At 36.1% G+C, this 21,077-nt stretch overlaps 2 protein-coding genes and 1 long non-coding RNA gene across 3 annotated transcripts; all 3 read left to right on the top strand.

Moving 5' to 3' along the window:
* The first annotated feature begins 188 nt into the window (after window positions 1-188).
* LOC133709290 (dual specificity protein phosphatase 1-like) lies at window positions 189-3,452 on the top strand. Its single transcript, XM_062134974.1, has 6 exons — window positions 189-321; window positions 809-943; window positions 1,041-1,176; window positions 1,531-1,648; window positions 2,210-2,355; window positions 2,928-3,452. Exons 2-6 carry the CDS (start codon window positions 836-838, stop codon window positions 2,951-2,953), a joined length of 534 nt encoding a protein of 177 aa, XP_061990958.1. The 5' UTR covers window positions 189-321; window positions 809-835; the 3' UTR covers window positions 2,954-3,452.
* A 1,259-nt stretch (window positions 3,453-4,711) lies between these two features.
* On the top strand, window positions 4,712-6,249 carry LOC133707910 (transcription factor MUTE). The gene is made up of 3 exons (XM_062133367.1): window positions 4,712-4,869; window positions 5,065-5,499; window positions 6,027-6,249. The coding sequence occupies exons 1-3, from the start codon at window positions 4,774-4,776 to the stop codon at window positions 6,102-6,104; spliced, it is 609 nt and encodes a 202-aa protein (XP_061989351.1). The 5' UTR covers window positions 4,712-4,773; the 3' UTR covers window positions 6,105-6,249.
* A 5,465-nt stretch (window positions 6,250-11,714) lies between these two features.
* Window positions 11,715-12,937, top strand: LOC133713088 (uncharacterized). The gene is made up of 2 exons (XR_009847768.1): window positions 11,715-12,439; window positions 12,790-12,937. It is a non-coding gene; the product is annotated as an uncharacterized LOC133713088 (long non-coding RNA).
* The last annotated feature ends 8,140 nt before the right edge of the window (window positions 12,938-21,077 follow it).

The following is a 21,077-nucleotide window of genomic DNA, read 5'->3' as shown; positions in this document are numbered from 1 at the left end:
TTGAAAATTTCAATATCTTCTTGTTATTGATCTGACCAATCGAATTGTCACACACCCACACATAAGATATTTTCTAGATTATGACACTTTAAAAAGTGTTAAACAGAAATATTTAGAAGTTGACGGGCTAAAGTGCTATATGCTCAAAGTCCAGGGATTAACTTCAAATTTCACATAATAGCAAGACCAAAGACTAACCAAGCGAACCTATACACACAAGTTCACAACGATCAAAATATCAAATGCCATCGACAAACAGACACGCCCTCATTCTCTCAGACCCCAATTTTTGTGTCTACACGCAGCTGGAGCTAACCGAGAGTGAGTTCTCTTCAATTCTATCAATTTCAACTCTCTAATTTTTTGACTCTCGATCTACTTCAATTCTCTGCTCTCTGTTTTTCAAATCTCATCCGATTTTTCCAACGAATTATTGATTAGGAATTTGGATGCTGTATTCGAATTAAAGTTAAAATTATAACTCTTTTATGTTAATCGAATTATCTGCATTTGATTGTCTGAATCTGATATATACACTCCGCAATATGATCTTTAGAACCTAATCGATGTTGGCGTTTGTCAGTATGAGATTGATTCGGTTTAAGTACTAAATTTTGAAACGGCTCAAACTTAAGATTTTTTTTTTTTTTTTTTTTTGTGAGATATGACATATGATGAGCTCTGGTCTGAATCTTGTTGATTACATTTTTTTGGTGATTTGCTTGTTTTTTTTTTTTTTTTTTTATCGGAATCTGATGCGATATGTTGAGTCTGACTGTCTTTTACTTTCGGTTTCTTACCTTTGTAGGGAGTGGAAAGTTTCGTTTCGCTAGTGATGGATCCGATAGAAGATTCCCTCAGGAAACAAATATCTGCTCTGTTGAGAGTTATCAATGTGACAAAGTGCTGTAAAGAGGACAATGTTCCATGCAAAATTGAAGAGGTTCTTCATTTGAATTTACAATCAGTTTTTATATTATTTAATTGTGCATATATTCAGCGGCGAGGGTCATTTGCTTTTATTATTTTTGTGTCCCCAGGGTCTCTTCTTGGGTTCCATTGGAGCTGCACATAACAAGGACGAACTTAAAAAATTAAACATCACTCACATTTTGACTGTGGCTGGTTCATTGGCACCTGCATATCCAAATGAATTTGTGTATAAGGTTTTGAATGGTAATAACTTTCTCTCCTCTTTTCATTTTCTATCGCTCTACATATCTTCTACGTTACTGAACTACAATCTTCGTTGTCTGATAATTTGCGTTAATTTATTGTCTCAAAGTTTCTTGTTTCTTTTACTCAATCTACTACTTGCATGATCTATCATTTTGTTTTCTATAGTTGTGATGATTGTTTAGCTTTTTTATTATTCTGCACCCATTGACCAACCCCCAATGCCTCCACTTAATAAAACAACTATTGCCTTGAATCTAAGAGCATCTAATGCATATCGTAATTATTGCTTCAAGCCAAGATTGTGGAACTGATTTGAATTTATCTTTTGGCGCTCTTTGAAAATTGAGGTAGTTATGGACAAAGAATCGACAGACCTGAAACAGCACTTTGATGAGTGTTTCAATTATATTGAAGAAGGTAAAAGATCTGGTGGTGTGTTGGTTCATTGCTTTGTGGGAAAATCCAGGAGGTAGTATTTCTCTCCCTGTCTAAACTATTGCTTCCAGGTTATCTTAGTTATAGAAAAAGAATATCGCTATTAAATGTCAAGCACTATCCTATTCCATAAGAGTGAATCCTTGAAATATGGTTATACATGATCTCTATAAAATTTGATTCTATGTATATAATAGCTAGCTTTAAGTTTCTCTGATTCTAATAAATTCTGAAAATAGATGCTTATAAAATATCTCTTTGTGATAAGAAAACAGAACCATTGTGTAGTTTCAATTGCTGGTTAATACTTTTACCTAACCTTTAAGATATCTCTTTGCAATAATAAAACAGAATGATTTTTGTACTTTCAATTTCTGATTTTAACTTCTACCTAACCTTGATCAAGATCACGAGTTAGGTGGTTTTACCTCAGTTTGGTTGAACATGGATCAGAGTTGAGCTGTACCCAACCCTCATTAACTTCTGAGTGAAAACACTGCTTCTTTATTACTCCATATAATTGGAACTTGGGCACTATTGCAATTTGTGACTTTTATGAGATGCAGCTGGACTTAACTATTATTTGACCTTGCAGTGTGACTATTGTTCTTGCTTATCTAATGAAAAAGCATGGTATGAGTCTATCTGAAGCTCTTGAACATGTGAGGAGCAGACGGCCACAGGCATCTCCCAATGCTGGTTTTATGTCACAACTGCAGGACTTTGAAAGGTCCCTTCATGGTGCGCAGTTAAATCATTACTCTTTTTATCCAACTAGGTGTATAACCTAGTGCCTAAAATAGCTGGAGTAGTATGCCCAGTTGCCTACTCTTTTATTCCATGAAACATCTGCATTCTCCTGAGCCAAACAACAACATAAACTTCTCATGCTGACATTCTGACTTTGAGCAGTGTGTTGTAACGCAACCCTGTGGGTGGAAATGTTTTTTGTCTGTCTAGCCCGTCCAGTGTAGAATAAAGCTTATATTAGTAGATGCTATTACGTGCTGTCATATAAGTCGGGCCATGAAAGAAAGAATAACTATTTTAGAGAATAACATTTCCAGGTAGAATTAATAAAAGGTTCAGCAATCAGCAGCTAGTCCAAGTGAAGCACAAACTATCCTTTCTTTGTCTTGGTGTGAAATATTCTGCAGTTTTCTGACTAAAGAATTCATTGTTATCACCTGAGCTGCATGGTGTCATTACTTATTTGTTTTCCTTCACGGAATCATCTTATTTGCATTCTTTGTTTATATTTTGCAATGAATTTTGTTCTAATTGTGTTTTCCACATATTTATTTCTACTGTAGCAAATGAAGAGAACAAGACAAATTGAAGGACTTCAACTATACGAGGAAAGACTACCTTGAAGAACCTCGTCGCTTACGATGTTACCTAGATGAAACCTTTTGTGATATAGAACTTTTATAGTTACCAAAAAGAAAAAGAATGATAGCCCTGATGCTGGTGATTAAATTTTAAGTAGATTGTGAATAATTAGGATAGAGTTTAATAAACTAGCCATGTGAAGATGATATGATACGCAATGAAGCAAGAAGGGAGAAATTCAGTCTGCATTTAGCTTTTATCCAGATCAATTTCACTATGAACGACAGTGTATGGATCTTTGTGGGTATACTTATACGGAGCAACGGAGACTTCTAGTATGTGTTTTCCTGACTGTGGTCTCTTTTATCCACTGCCTTGATCCACTTGGCTACATCCGCCCTTGTACTATTTAAATAAAAATAGAAATTACAAATAATTCCACCATTTATTATTACTTGTAAAAGAGAATACAACATAAATGGAAACCCTTTATTTTAATGCTTGAAGTGGAAGGAATCCATATATTTGGGATGGATGTCAATCCTCGGTACATTTTCATTTTGTGTAAAATTCCCCAGACATTTATAATGAGCCTTGAATCTCCTACAACCTTCTACTGCAACTTCTGCAAAAACTAAGCAAGAGTAGCTAGCTAGCTGTAAAGGCTTGCTCTGTGTTTCCTTCTCTCTCATTCTTTACTCTACAATGTTTTGGGCATGAACCCCATTTATTTATGCACTAGACTATTAATATCACCAGAATGTCATACCAGTTAAGTGATGTTGACGTACATTCCCTGTGTCTCTTTAAGTCTCGAAGTCTAACACTCTTACCCACCCACTATTTTGTTTTTGTTACTAGTAGAGGGAAAGAGAATGGTTGGAATGTTGTCTAATCGTAGGTTACCCTCCTAATTGTTCTTGGCGCCTCCCAATATCGTTCTAGGCTCTTAACGGATCATCTTACACAAACAATCCACCAAATCACAACTCGTAATTCTTTCAACTTGCCTTTAGATATCAACTAGAACTCCAATCCAATAATTGCTTAAACACTAAAATAACAACAAGAATACGATCGTATCATGAAATGAGAGTACTAAGATTACAAAGGGAGTTAAAAGAGAATGTAGAAACAAGAAAACTAGCTGTAGCTACTAACATACATTGCTCATTTAATAAAGCACATGACGATCCTAGCTAGCTAGGTATAAAGTCGGAAGATCAACTTGCAGCCCACAACCACCCAATTTAGCTTCTGTTGGTGTCTCTCACTTCCACGCTTAATCTTTTTGTGGCTATAGAAAACCTAAATACATGACTTCATACAAGTTAGTAGTATAACTAACAACATGAAGAGGTGAGCATGCGATGCATGATATATAGAGAAGAGAGTAGCGATATATAAATGTGCATGAGATATGAAAGACAGGCATAAGTAACTACTAGTACCACTATGATCTTACTCTTACTACGTACCCTGTATCATCTTCCTTCTGTTAACTGCGCACGGGGGCACGTAGTTGCACCCAATCTCATAAACGTGAGACGCGTAGTAATATTCTCTCTCTCTCTCTCTCTCTCTCTCTCTAGAGAGACACAGAAAAATGGAGTAAAAATATCTTCACGAGAACGCGACATAGAGCATTTATTATGAACCCAACAGGTGGTTTCGGCAAGCCGACCCTAAACTCTTTCCTTGTTTCAATGTATCTTTATAGTATAAATAGCAGAGTTTTCGAGTTCAAACAAAGTGGCTGATGCGATAGAGAGGATTAAAAAGCTTGAGAAACACAGAGACAGATAAACAAGAACCAGACCAAAAGCCATGTCTCACATAGCTGTGGAGAGAAACAGAAGGAAACAGATGAACGAGCACCTCAAAGTTCTACGCTCTTTAACACCATGTTTCTACATCAAAAGGGTATATCACATCCTCATTAGCTACCTAGGAAATTAACACATTCTCCCTTGTTCTTATTTGCTGGCTTCAATCCTAGAGAAAAACCCTACAACGAATTGTGACGAAAAGATGTGTTTTTGCTTATTAACTTACTCTCTTATCTCTTACTGTGTATGATTCAATCTAAGTCGGTGTTAAACTTGTTGTTAATGGTAGGGAGACCAAGCATCAATCATCGGGGGTGTGATAGAGTTCATCAAGGAGCTGCATCAAGTTTTGCAGTCTTTGGAATCTAATAAACGGAGGAGGAAGAGCCTAAGCCCTAGCCCCAATCCAAGCCCGAGGCAGCCACTGCTACTACTGCCACCGCCGGCGCTGCCCCAACTTGATCAAAGCCCTAAATTCAATTTTGGGTTGATTGATCAAAATCATGACCGTGCGGTCAAGGAACTAGGAGCGTGCTGCAACTCTCCGGTGGCAGATGTGGAAGCCAAAATCTCGGGGTCGAACGTGGTGTTGAAGATAATATCCAGGCGAATTCCAGGTCAAGTTGTGAAGATAATTAGTGTGCTGGAGAGGTCTTCATTTGAGGTTCTTCATCTCAACATCAGTAGCATGGAAGACACTGTCTTATACTCTTTCGTGATCAAGGTACTAATTTAATTAGATTATATATTTATCACAAACTAAACCTATATATATATATATATATATATATATATATATATATATCATTAAAAATCTATCCAGGACAAGCTAATGAGAACATTAAGTCTCCAACTTACAAGAGAAAATTATTTAGGGTTTTGATTACCCTCGTAATGTTGTTGGGAGAAATAATTTTAATACATCTAAAAGTGCTAAATTTTATTTATCCGGAATCAACAAAAAGGACTGAGAATATGGTGTTTGAATCATATGATCATATGCAATATGTAGTATAAATTCACGTATATATCATCGCCAATAATTAACTAAGCTATTGATTCCATTATCAATTTTGAATACAAGAGGCATGGTCACGACTCATGATCTTCATGAATAGGTTAGTAAGCAAATATTGGTTTCCCTTCAGCAATATTGATCGAGGACTGTAACTAGCAATGAATTAAAATTGTATAATGAAATTGCAATCGTACATTGATATTTTGCTTGTTTGCTATGTTGCTTTGCTGCAGATAGGACTGGAGTGTCAGCTGAGCGTAGAGGATCTAGTTCTTGAAGTTCAACAGAGTTTGCGCTCGGACACTGCTTAACTAAGCAGATCAAGGACATTAACCAAAACTAGAACAAAATAACCAGACGATATAGAGTTAGTTTGATCGAGTACGTACTGCTTAAGTTAGTTTGATGCATGGTTAATTTGCTATAGTATGCAAATGAAACGGGAAAACAATCTTTTCACTGAAAAATGTTGGAATAATATATAAGCAATGCTTATGCCCTACGTATGAACTCTCTTTTGGTCTGGATACATAAACTCTTTTATAGACTTAATTTACTCTTACATAGTTACATGCATGATATGCCACCACGTACCTCATATTCATGGAAGAGTGTAAATAGAGAGTAAATTAATTCTATATGAAACGAATCAAAAGATCATTGTAGGTCTGTAATATCATATATATTGCAGAAATTAATATACATACAACTAACATGCATGCACACACACACACTGTGTGGAACGGGTGTTAGAATTTACACAAAATGAGTACTATAAACTATCTCAGAATAAGTACATGTAAACACATATACTGTAATTTGCATATTAGGAGTGTTGTGGTAGTCGCATCCTAATTTAGGATTGCAACAGTATATCCCTAATATCTGCAGATTTACATGAACAGAAGATCAACTATGACAAATATAGGATTGATATGTTATTTTGATCCTAAGTTAGGATGCGTATGACGTTGCAATCTCATAACACAGTAAGTACATATGTATATCGCAGCAAGCAATATAAATTGAAATCAAAGAAAAAGGGATTGTAGAGATACTAACTAGCTAGATCCACTGCCTCCTTGCATTGTTCTTCTCCTAGATTCACCATTGATCTCATATTGTTAATGGGACAATTTGATTGAGGTGTGGTGCTCTTGCAGGGATCAATGAAGGCGTTGTAATCCACTTTATATCAGAAAAGCAGTTAAGGCAGTTCCTTCTATCAAGGAACTGTCTTATAACTTCTTTGTCTTTATCTGATAGATTATTCTAAATAACCATACTATTTGAATTCAAATTCAAAACAGATTGCATTACTAAACCTATTTTCGATTACAAGTTTTATTTAATACTCTGATGTTACAAACTAAACTCTAATACTCCTCACAATGTCAGCTGAAGTGAAAATGCTGATGTCTAGTTCAATAAGGTCTTACAACAGGATCCATCTGCATTAACTGATCGAGTCTGATTGGATCATTCTCAAATACTCATGATTCAACTATTAGTTGGTGGGTATTGTTTGATTAGAAATCAGATTTGATTCTGCATGTTAAGATGGTAATGTTCTAGTTAGAACATTAGTACGAACTATGTCTGAAGAGTCAAACTGAATTATATGTATACTTTAATGACGGGCAAGAACTAGCAATTCTTTCTCTTCTGTTGTGAAGTAATGGAAAAATGCTCATCATTGTTTTGCAAAAGTTGTAGTCTTGTAGATGGCATGGAAGGATCTATTAATATGTTGTCCTAGGACAGAAAGACAACACTAACACCATAATTTGAATACGAAATGCGCATCTTTGGCATAGATGATCTAGCTAGGAAATATCTAATATCTTTCAAAGTCCAACGGGTGCCGGATTAAAAATCAAATTTATATATATATGTATCTTGCTCTTATCAACCTCTATAGAGTCGAGTCGATCAGGTTCAATGACCAGGAGAAGCAAAATTCTTCAAGCACTTATAATAATGTATATGTACATATCGAGAAAGTTTACAGTATATTAATATACTGGTACATCAATGATAGACCAGCTCAGCTCCCTATTGCAGTAAAACAGCTTTATGTAGTCGTAGACTCGTATACTAGCTTGAAAATCATGGCAATTGAGTCTACTACTACACATAGTGAGTTTACTATTGTGAGAAAATAATTTGTTGTAATGATACATTAACTTACGTTAGAGGAACCATGCGAACCATAATACACATGTCGTCTTGAATCTGCTCATATTTTTTTTTATAAAGAGCCATTAATTTCAAGAACATTTGGGCCATAAGCTAACAACTACATTAAACTAGGTTCCGTGCTATGAATGCCAATTACATTATAAAAACTCCAACAATCTGGTTTAGATAAAGAGCCAATTATACCTTTCAAAAAAAAAAAGAGCCAATTAATTACATTAATCCTAATCCAAAGTCTGATGATTTAACCCGATCGAAAAAACAAAAAAAATCATTAAGATAAAGGGTAATTATTTTCTATAAGATAAAGAGCCATATTGTTTTCTATAAGATAAAGAGCCATTGGAATCAAAAACATGTACCTGCATTGTGGGCCTCGGGGATGAAGATTGTGATGGGCTCAATCCTTTGTGGGCCTTATCTCCCAAACAGTGTACTGCAACCTTTCACCAACTCTTTTGACATTTGCAAGTCTTCCTAACCAGTAAGTGACCAAATCTGTGGTCATACAGTGACTTCTTTCTTTCAAATGTCTACTCTATCATAGTATCATAGCAAGTGATAGTGACTTGGTGAGAATGAACCTAATTTTTGGATACTATATGATTGGATTGCCAAATATCTAAGTGGGTTAATTTGTTACTTATTTCCACTAAACTAAGCAAACTATCTAATCAATCTTAAAAGGCAGCAGAAAGTAAAGCATTGAAAAAAGCCGCAAATCCGTGATTTATTATCTGCTCATGTCTTTGTCCTCAGGTCTACATGAACTAAACTTCACTTTCTCTCTTCAACTCCACCCGCCGGCTGCCGCCATAAGCGGAGTTTAAAAGGGGCCAATGCAAGCAGTCACACTCAATTAACACACAACATAATTATTAAATTGTTGACGTAATAGAATCCGGCTAATAAGTACTGATTCAAAACTAAATTTCTTTGATTGCCAACAAAAAAACAACAGAGTACTGATTCAAAACTCACTTCTCAAAGAAGAAATTGCCAAACCAATTACAATGAAACCTACAAAACTGGTACTTATGAGTTCGGGATCTCCAAAATTTTGGGTAGTTGTTGTTAAACTTCAATTTTAAGAAAAATTTATGAAATCTATCATTAGAGGAAGCTGAACCATAAAGACACGATACAATTACTAGTTAATTTTTGGTTGAGCCTGCCTAGATGGGTCCATGCATATATTATTGGGCTTTGATCATGAATCCTTCAAGTTCATGATTGCTAATTCGCAGAGTAGTAAGTACAAATAATCCACTGCATGCCCTGTGCTGTGAATAGTCTTTTTCAATTGCTGCTAAATTGTTCTGCATCATAAATCATAATGATTGGAACAGCTCAAGAACACAGACTACGATTTCGTGATCCTCAGAATCCTACCACGTGAACAGCAGAAGATTAAATCTGAAGCAAGATGGAAAAGACGAGTAAATTATGATTGTTGGGTAATAAGATTTATTTTGACCAGAAACACGCCCCATTCTCATGAAGGAATTTTGGTGATTCCCACATGGTAAATACTTTCAGATGTGATTTTACTGATTTGATAGCATTTTGTTCTTTCTAGCTTTGGCTTCTTTTGTGTTTTTATTGATGTTACTTTCAACCCAGAACAAGATTTTATTGACTGAGGTAGAGCCAAAATCTGTATATATATATATATATATATATATATCTGCAAATAAATCCTAATTGTCATGAACACACCCAGCCAATGTGGTCCAACAGCTATGAAATTTTGCACCCAAATTATTGCAATAGCTAGCAGCCAAAATTTTGTTGAACCATAGACTCGTAAATGTACCCCATTGTCTCAAGGTAGTCAAGTTCATTGCCCAATTTATCGTATTCCCTAACTTTACATAAGTTACATAACTGTGTAGAAGTTCCCAAATTTAAAAAGTTCTACTGTTCTAGAGTAAACTCTAATATACAATTATTGTGTACCCAACTTTCCAATTCACCAGGTAATAATCATGTATATAATAGTAATAGTTAATTTTTATTTAACAAATTAATCTCTTCTATTTTCTTAAAAAAAATAAAGTTGAAATGCAAGCATTGCTAAGGTTTGAGAAGAGCATTGTAGCGACTATTCTCTTTATGTATCGCAGTTTAGTTTAATTTATGAGATTTGAGATCGTCGTCGGCAATGCCTTGAATTGATTTAGTTTCGGGCTCGATTGGTGCACCGTAAGAAATTGCTTTTTGAATTACTTTTTATGATAATGGGTCGATACATTATTTGACTTTAGTAATTATTCGAGTTTAATTTGATATTGGTTATGAATGTTAATTACATTACAATAAAGAGAGCCTTCTCTCTCACTCAAAGTGGGTGCGAAACATAGCCACATCCAGGTTGCAAATGAAATAGTCAAACAACAAATTTGATGATAATCAAGCAAAACCTCAGTTGACCTCTCACTCATGCAATGCAAGTGAACTCTTAACCCTAGTCGGCAAATGTCAGTCTCTCCATATCTTTTTTTTTTCCTGACAAAAACGACATCATCAGGGCACAGCGGAGCTCCCGCGGGTGACGGCACCCCGTCGTCATCGGCCAAAGTCCAAGTACGAGAACCTCATCATCACGCCACGTGGACGGCCACAGAGAGAGAGCAAGCTCTCTGTTACTTACCGAGTGACACGGACGCAAAAGTGTGAGAACTGGAGAAGGAGAGAGCAATAATGAGGGGAAGGCGTGGTCCGGTGTGGTGGGGTGTACAGTGAGCTTGCCGTACATAAACCCAAAAAAAAAAACAAACAAAAAAAAAAAAGATTCCCGCGGCTAATGGGCTCACCTGACCTACGACTACTCTATTCTGTGTCCAGTGACAAGTCGTGTGAAGTCCAATAGAGGCGTTTGGCTAACTGACAACTTTTGCCGTTACTTTGATGACGTCATCCATTTCCAGATCTCTTATTTTCACCGCTTCCCAATTTCCATCGGCTCGTCCGCTTCTCGGCTCGTTGCTTCTTCACCTCGCTCGCTGGCTCCTTTCTAATTTGATTTTTTTTTCTTTTTTTCCTTTTGCTGAATTTGTTTTACTTTTTAGTTTTTACCTTCTTATTTTTCATATTTGACTCTTTTTATGGTTTCACCCACCATTTCTTACTTAAACGGGAAAGTCAAAGTGTGTGACAAATGATAAAGGGTACACACAAAAGAAAAATTCAAATACCATGGTTTCGCAGATTTTTTTATTCATTTGATATATGTGATTTTCTAAGGATTAAGGGAAGTGAAATTTACACTCTATTTTATAATTCACACTCTCTCTTTCCATTTTTAATAATTTAAAGATTTGTCTTTAGTAATATAAATTTTGTACCTTTATAAGAAATACAACCAAACATGGAAAGAAAAAGTGTGGATTATAAAATGAAGAGTGTATTTTACCTCCCTATATATGATATAAGCATACATATTTAAGATAATATTTTTGAGTTTTTATCATCATATCTAGAACAAACAAAAACAAAATGTTCAATGTCAATCAATGAGTACACAACTACACGTGCATTAATCAGGTTTTGCAAGTACCAATTTGCAAACTTGTCTTACCCGATGTGGTGATTTGATTTTGATGAGTACATCGAACATATTTCTTACCTTATTATCATTCCGACGCCAAGATGATTCTTATCGTATCCTAACAAATATTACATATTTTGCTTTGTGTGGGAGTGCCGGACGATCGCTTCACTAGCACGCGCGTGAGCATATTAACCCTAACACTCAAACGCCCTAAATTAACTCTACCATTTCTTGGTGATAACAGACAAGAGAATTAATATATATACACGAACTCATGCATCTTCCTCTTCTTGGCTTCAGGTATTTTGCGTGCTCTAAATTCTCGTTCTAGTCGTATATTTCCAGAACAGATGTTGACGCAAGGACAAACAAGAATTTAATTTCGTGTGAGAGTTGTGGCAGATCGACGTTAGTTCCAGAGCGGCGTGTCGCAGATTCACAAGGCCACCACCCACCCCGCTGAACCCAGTACGTACGCTGTGTTACGCCGAGAACAATAAATTTATTTGCCAATTTCTTACGCTAAACTCATCTCTTTTCTCTCTTACGTACCTCAACTCCTCTGCCTCTGCAAATCTGGTAAAGTTCGTCATTCTCGAAAAAAAAAAAAGAGGAGGGCCCGAGTTCGTAATTAAATGCATGTAAAAGCTTAGAATAGAATCATAGATCTAGACCTAGCTTAGCTAGCTAGCTACTGCTTCTGCCTCTCTCTCTCTCTCTCTCTCTGTATAGCTTAGCTGTTGTGTAAGTAAACATGTACTCTGTTTTGGAATCACAATGCTCGATCAGATCAGTCAGTACTAATATGCAGCAGCAGCAGCAAAGACAAGAAAAGATCGATGCTTTCAGATTCTCTCGTAAATATGAAACGGATTCAATGCCTGCAATTGCTAGGTTAGGTTTGCTTCTTCGTCTAATCGAGCTTCATTAGTCCTTTTCTTGCTTTGCTTTTGGGTCCCCTTCGTCCTTTGATGAAGAGAACTGTGCTACTTACAGATCAGAGGTTGGATTAATTAGCTGCGTTTGCAGGTGTTAACGTATCGGTGTAGAGAAAGAGAGAGATTGATTTTTTTGTTTCTTATTTTTTATTTTTTATTTTTTATTTTTTATTTTTTATTTTTTATTTTTTATTTTTTATTTTTTATTTTTTATTTTTTATTTTTTATTTTTTATTTTTTATTTTTTATTTTTTATTTTTTATTTTTTATTTAAGTTTTTAAGAATAATTGTTGTAATCGATGCAGTTTCATTTTCATGAGGAGGGATCAGACACGAGACATGTCATGTGTGGTGTTATCCGTTATGATTGAGAACACTTCCTAAGTTGGGAGGATTGCAAACTTTTTCATGTCAAGTTGTCAAAGACTAGAATATCATTTTTTTGGCCTTTTACCATGTTTTGGTATCAAATTTTTTTTTTTTTTTTTTTTGTATGATAGCTACAACCTTAATGAAAATTCCAAAATCACATCCAATAAGAATTACCAATTATAATCTCATAAAATCAAGGGGATCCTCTTTGTAATTTTCTTTCATATTTTCAAAAAAAATAAAATCCCATATGCTTATTTTCTTGAAAACAATAAAAATGAGCATAACAAGGAAACAAAAGAAACTGGATTCCCTACTAACTAAAAATAACTTCATTTGATAAACGATCTTCAAAACTGCATAGAGAATCCATTAAATGAAGGGTCCTAGCTTTCATAATACATTAATACATTTTATCCTCTTTGGAAGCATTTATCCAAAAAAATTTCTAAGAATCGCTAGTACAAATGACCCAACACCTATTAGATGATCTCAACTCTTGATATATTTGTAATCAATATAATTTTTAATAACAAAAAAATTCACTTAATGTTATCCAACTATTTATTCCTGTTGATGCAAGTGCACGTTAGTGCTCTAAATTATTTCCTACATTTACCTACCTTGACACATGCCGTGCCTATACTTGAACAATTTTCGGGCTTTTGATAAAATATCTTGGTTCCCCAATTTTTTGAAATAAAGCAAACCAATAGAAAGTGTGGAGCATTTAAATGGCCACATAAAGCAAAGCAAAGTTTTAGTTGAGTCTGTTAGCTTAAATGATGCCCTATAAAAACAAAATCGCCACATTTGCTGTTATGAGTACCCATTTCTATAATTGGCAATAACGATTTTTTTTTTTTTTTGAAAAGTAAGGAATTTTATTAGTTACATTAAAAATAACCAAAAATCGATGACACACACACACACTTTTTTTTTTTCTTTTTCTTTTTAAGAAAGAGGATCAAATGGTTTAACTTCTGCCCCCATGGTGACTCGAACCCATGACTTCGTATATAGGTAGTGGGTGCTCGAACCACTGACACACACACACACACACACACACACACACACACACATATATATATATATATATATATATATATAAGTTTGCTCAGGTGCATATATCCGCACAGAAGAAAAAGGTGCGGATTTCCAGTTTTGACCCACTTTCCGATCACATTTTCACATCTTAGCCGTTCAGTTTTTAGATCCTAATGTATAGATCATCTCTGCAAAATTTCAGCCAATTTTATGATCGTTAAGGCATCCAAAATTGCAATTTACACGAACGAACCGAATCTGTCGAACCGGAACCGTTCGTGTTTATTGTTGTAAATTGCAGTTTTGAATGCCTTAACGATCATCAATTTGGCTGAAATTTTGCATAGATGATCTATACATTATGACCTAAAAACTGAACGGCTAAGATGTGAAAATGTGATCGGAAAGTGGGTTAAAACAGGAAATCCGCACCTAAGCAAAAAGTGCGGACGTCCGCACCGGAGAAGCTCTGATATATATATATATATATATATATATATATATATTATCAAATGAAATTTCATTGCTACTTAAGGGGGTGTATTCAATTTAGATTTTAAAAGATTTTGTTTGAGTTTTTATAATCCATGGATTTACTTTATCCACAGATTGTTTAAATTCTATATGAACACTGATTGATGATAATGGATTAATTTACTAATATTTGTTTAGATTTTACAAGTCCTTATGATGTTTTTGGTAGGTTAATTTTTTTTCCTTCTTTAATATTTAAGCAATTGATGTACAGATTTAAGTCATTTAACTATAGTGCTATATCAATGACAAAAAAGTATGGCAATCTACTATTCTTTATGTTATGTATAATGATATATGAACAATAAGAGAAAACCAATCAGCCAAAATGTTACACAAAAAATAAAGTAGTAAACTAATGACATAATTGATTTCATATCTAATTTACAAAAGAAACATGGGTCTATGTATTATCTTAACAATACTATTGGAAGTAGCTTAATTAGCTAGAAGGATTAAGGCTTCTAGAGCTATAGTGATAAAAAAAAATATTAAAAAAATTATTAGATGAGAGCAGAGGCAGAGGATGATAGTGGAAAAATAGGTCTAAGGCAAAATGGATAAGTGTCACCTATTGAGGGCTGCTTCTTCATTTTTTTGTTTTTTGGTGAAGAGCATCTTCATTTTTTTTAGTGAGATTGAATCCATCAAAATCTCTTGGGGAGTGGTTGGATTGTTTTTGAGTTTTAATATGTATAAAAAGCACTATAAAATCCTCCAAAATCCAGCATTTAATAAAATCCTTAAAAATTTGTATACTTTTGAATATCAGCATATTTAAAATGAGAGCTCTCGCTCTCCCTTCTCTCTGGCAGCCAACCCTAGGGTTTTGCCGTTCGATTTCCTTGACCTGCGACGGATTTCACAGAGCCTGGCCGTCGAGTCTCCTAGACTCGAGCATCTTCCCCTTTCAACCAATCGGTTGCTGCACCTTCATCCCGTCATCTTTTCGTCGGGTCTCAATTCCCACGGGTTTGGCCCGTGTTCACGCCGATCTCCGCTTTTGGGAGGGAGATGGGTGGCGGTGTTGTGGTTTGGGGTCCCAAACCAGATCTGGGATCCCGGCCCTGTTGTCTGGTGGCGTTTGGTTGCTGTGCGTCGAGCGCTTGGACGTAAGGGTTCGTCTTGGCTTCAGGCGGTGTAGAGGATGCAGGGTCCCCAAGTCAAGGTGCTACAGCTGACGATGGTGCCAAGTCCTCCCAGCGAAGGGTCTTCCGATCTATGGCGCGGCGGAATAGGATGAGGTGTGCTGGGGCTAATTGAGGTTGGTGGTGGCGGCGTTGTAGGTTCTTCCACTGGCGACTTTCGACGGCTGCAGTGGGAGCGCAGACGTTTGGGTGTCCAGAGAAGGTTTGATAGGGTGCCCATGTACTTGGGTGTCCAGAGATTTGGATCCGTATTTGGGACCCGGGTCGCATTCAAATCCGGATCTTGGATCCGAGTCAGCTGCTCATATTAATCTGGTATTGGTTCTCGTTCTTAGGAGTTCGTTTGCTAATTTTCGAGTTTTTGACACCCTCGGTTACTTTCGGACTCCTGGTGAGTGATTCACCTCTCCCAGGTGATCATATCACTGGTTACGGTTACGGTTACGGTTACGGTTACGTTTACTTTTACACTGCTTTCGTGACATATGCAGTGCAGCGATGTCGTTTGGCATCAAGTCACATCCTGGTTACCTTCCATTCTAGATGCGTATGTGCATCTTGTTATCTTTTATTGTTTTTTCTTCATTATAGATGCGTTTGTGCATCTTGTTATGCTTTTTTGTTTTCTTTCAGTGCTTATGCATTGCTCCATGTACTCCTCAGTTTTCATCTAATATAGTTTGTCGTATTTCCTCTCAAAAAAAAAAAAATATCAGCATATTTGAGTGAATAATTTTAAATCTTAATTGAATACATCAAAATTTTAAAAGACTGTTTAAAATCTCAATTGAATACCCATGGACTTTTAAAATACAAAAAAATCTTGTAGACTCTTAAATGAATACATCCTCCTTAGACCAAACATCAAACAAGCAGACCTGAATATAACTTCTTACGAAATTACACCAATTTTGGAAGTTTAATGTTCTTAATGTTTCATATGCTAATGCTTACACTACTTCAACCATACATGTTCTTCACGGGTGTTATGTTTCTTGTGTGCAGATTGCAACTTGGAAGTTCATATTTCTTTGGTCATGGTAGTATAGGATCAACTATTGTGTATGGTTAAATGTATATGTTGTTTTGCCTAGGAAATGCCAAAGGGGGAGATTGTTAGTGCAATGTTTATTTGATTGGCATTTCCTAAGCGCAACAACCAAGAGTCATGTTTTTTGTAATAGCTTTCTACTCTTGGATCCTTGAAAGAATGGAATGCTTCAAGCTTCAGGCACAACTCTCATCAATCAGGTATGTCTTGCATACATGCGCATGCTTGTAAAGTGGTTAGGACTGAACTTGCCTTTGAATCCTATTTTAGGATGCGAAAATCTTTTCAATCCTAATGTACTGATATGAGAATTTTTGGAAGGTTTTATCGAAAGCATTCAAACTTTCTTCATTTGGTTTATGGGATTTTCCTTTTAAACGTCTGATTTTAATCCATGGATAAAAACCTCTTTTGCAAAGCCTTTCTGTAGCAGAAACCCTAGGAGACACTAGTTCATTCATATCTTATATATATATATGTGTTTTTCACGTTGTTAGAGTTGTACACCAGAACAGAAAAGATATCACTGCTACGTTTATAAAGAGCTTTCTGATCTTTCATCCTCAGAAAGTATTGAGCCAAAATTGTTGAGAATTCTTCATGAGCTGTTCCTTGTTTAGCTCTTGAAGGACTATCAAATCCCAAAACTTTTTCTGTCAAAAAGTTTTCTGGTTTTATGCTTCATGTGTGTTGGTAGTTCATGCATGATTTGTGCCTTGAGGTGATTGACAACCGAGGTGAGAGTTGTGCCATCTCAAGATTGACAAAGGAGAACAAGGTCGCTGATTTGAAAGTAGCAAAGACGAGGAGACACCGCTGCCCACTAGATTGGTTCTAGTAGATGAGTTGTGTAAGATCTTTATGTACTTTCATATTCATATAGTGGATTGTTCACCGGCATAGTGCCCGCAGTTGTTTACCTCTTTGGAGGGTTTTACTGCGTCAACAGATCTTGTGTTATGTGTGATGAGTTTACTTTGAATGGTTTGGTTAATTGAGTAAAGCATAACATCGTCAGACTTATTGAGATTGATCTGCAGTTTCGATTAGGATTCACGTTATACTGCACTCCTATATTAGGATGCGAACAGGCCTGCACTCCTAAGACTAATTCCTAAATTTGTTGACATATTGATCAGTTGCATTAGTTGGGAAACACACATATCCATTCTGTAATTACAATTGGCATCAGAGCAGGTCGCTATACAAATTTAGCGTGATCCTGGTTAGGCACAGAATGGAAGGCACAAGTGATCGTGCAGCTGGGTCAACAAGTCATCCTCCGTTTCTTGATGACAAAACAAACTATGCAGCATGGAAGGCTAAGATGAAAGCTTTCTTGTGGGCAAAGGATGTAGCTGTATGGGCTGTTGTTGAAAGTAGTTGGGAGTATCCAACTAAGACGGAAAAGGTAGATACAAAAGAGACTGGAGAGGGTAGTTCTACTGTTGAAGCCAAAGTTAAGAAGCCTATGAGTGAATGGACTGTAGATGAGAACACCAAGAGTACAAATAATCAGAAAGCTTTGAACTCTATTTTCACAGCGGTATCCTCTGATAAGTTTCAGCTTATTTCTCATTGTTGCTCTGCAAAGCAAGCATGGGATATTCTCCAAGTCACTCATGAAGGAACTACAGCTGTCCGAGAATCAAAGCTTCAGCAACTTATCCAGCAATTTGAAAATATGAAGATGGGTGATGATGACAAGTTTGCTGATTTCTATGCTAGGCTCAGTGTTGTTGTGAATGGTTGTTTCAACTTAGGAGATCCCATACCTCAGCACAGAATAGTCAAGAAAATACTCAGGTCTCTTCCTATGAAATATCATTCCAAGAAGATAGCCATTCAAGAGTCGAAGGACCTGAATACCTATAATCTGCAAGAATTGATTGGAAACTTAACCACATATGAGATGGAACTCCCTGATGAAATGAAGAGCAAAAGCATAGCTCTTAAAGTGAAGAAAGACATTGAAGATGAGTCAACAGATGAAGAGGATGCTGATGAAGATGAAATTGATCTTGTCACAAGAAAATTCAGAAAATTTCTCAAGGATAGGAAATCCAAAAGAAGTGAATCAAGGTTTGACTCAAGCTCCAAGAATACAAGAATAAAAGAAAAGCCGGGTAATAAGGTTTTAAGGTTTGAAAGAGCACATGAAAAAAGAAACAACAATGCTCCAAAGTGTTTTGCATGTGAAGGGTTTGGTCACATTGCATCTGAATGTGCAAATACCTTGAAGAAGTCCAAGAATAAGCGGAATAAAGCAATGAATGTTACTTGGAGTGACAGTGAAGACGATTCTATGCTTGAAAGTGATTCTGAAGTGGTGGCCTTGGTAGGATTAACGACTATTGGAGATGAGTCTGAAGTTGAAGAATTTGATCTTGAGGAAGTAATGCAACAATATATCATGCTGTCTGAGGCTTCAAAAGAATTGAAGAAAAGAAATTCAGAATTGAGTAATGAAGTTGAGAACTTGAAGACTGATATTAGTAGGACTGAAGCTGGATTTCAATCCCAATTGGAGGCAAGTGATGCAGTGAGAAAGTCTCTTGTGGAGGACTTTCAATCCCTTCAACAAAAGTACCAAGAGAGATGTGATAAAGTTGAGGAACTTAAAACTGAAAAGGCTTGTCTGTTATATGAGCTCGAGCAAATGAAAGCTAAGGCTGGATGTGATTCTTCAAGTGGTGAAAAGTTGGAAAGTATTCTAATGATTGGTAAAAAATTTGGAGATAAACATGGCCTGGGATATGATGCTGAAAGTTCATCCAAAGGAGAGCATGTCACCAAGTTTGTAAAAAGCTCTGATCATTCCTCATCACAATCTACTTTCCCTGTGCTTGAAGAAGCTAGACCAATGTTGAAGAATTTTGTGCCTGTGTGTCATCATTGTGGAAAGCGAGGACATATAAGACCGAGGTGCAATCAACTAAGAAAAAATTCTTGGAATGACAAGAAGCCACTCATGAACAAAAAGAAAGAATATCTTCAAGAAAAGCTGGAATTTCTTTTGAAAGAAGTAAACAAGATAGCAAGATTTGTTTCAATTCCATTCTCACCTATGCCCAAGATGAAGCAAGTCTGGATACGAAAAGAGCCTCCTCTTTCTAAGCTTCCACATACAGGTAAGTGAACTCCTCCAATATGTGCTTGTGAAAAATACATTCTTGGTTGCCAATAGCATGACTTTTCCATCATAAGCACATATATAGGGGGAGTAGTGTCTTTCTGTTTACATTAATTTTCCTATTGCTAATATTTTCTGGTTTGTTAGGACTGAATATGCTTTTCAATCCTAATATCTTAGTAGCTTGTGTTTATTTCTGCATTTTTCTATAAGGATGTTCCTTTCTCTTTTTGGGTTTTGTTTTTGTAGGGACTTTATTTAAAAAAAAAAAAAGAAATAAAAAATGACATGTATGTTTTGATTTTATATCATACCATACCATGCCTCACGGGTATTTCTGTTTGAGAGTGTTGAGTTGCAGGATTAATGGATGATTGTTTGGATGCTCAATTTCCAAAGAAAGCTAGGTTGCCGAAGTTTAGAACAAAAAAAAAAAAAAAAAAAAAAAAAAAAAAATTGGTCTGGAACTTTGGCATCAACAACTCAATGTCTTGGAAAATTTCACAATGGTGTTACTGAATGTGTGAATCAGGTTAATCCAATCTATCTTGTGGTAAGTTGACAGGTAAGGTTAATAATATGAACATATCATGTGGTGTTTTAAATGGTGCTCAAAGAAGTTCTCTTGTACTTGAGTTCATGTTAAATGAATGCCAACTTTCAATGCCCTTGTATCAAGTATGTGTTGACAATTTCAAGAGATTCATTAGAATTTGTGGTCTAAGTTGGTTTCCTGTTTTAACTTGTGATTGTAGCTGCTGTGTGCTTGCATGTAGTATAGATTTGATCATTGTTGTCCTCATTTAGGTTCGAGTTACTTGACTATCTGCATATTTGTTGCTATTTCTACATTTAGGATTCCAGGTTTATTTCAATCCTAGTTTAGGATGCGTGTTCTGTTGCAATCCTAATATGTGCATTGTCGTACATTATCACCTCAAGAGCAACTCATGAACTGAGATTTAGTTAAATCACTTGGCCTTCTCCTGTAGTGATATGTTCTTGCTTTTTGAGTGTTTAAAGGTCCAGAATTAAACCCTATTCTTTTCCCTCCCTTCTTGTGTTTATGGCAACTGAAGCCTTGCTTTGTCTCTTGCACTTGCACACCTAAGATGTTGAGTGGGGTATGCAGACCGAGTTATCACTCTTGTAATGGCACCAGTTGTTCTTTAAGGAGACATCCAGTCTACCACCAAATGTAGATGGGACACCTACCTTGTAAAGCTAGAGTGTTTCAGGTCGAAACGGTGGTGGTCTAGGCAAGTCAGGCTATCTCCAAATGTAGATGGGACACCTGCCTTGTAAAGC

This window comes from Rosa rugosa, chromosome 5 (assembly GCF_958449725.1).
Source record: "Rosa rugosa chromosome 5, drRosRugo1.1, whole genome shotgun sequence".
Classification (NCBI taxonomy): domain Eukaryota; kingdom Viridiplantae; phylum Streptophyta; class Magnoliopsida; order Rosales; family Rosaceae; genus Rosa; species Rosa rugosa.
Note: the sequence above shows the minus strand (reverse complement) of the source record. Positions and strands in the feature narration are given on the sequence as shown.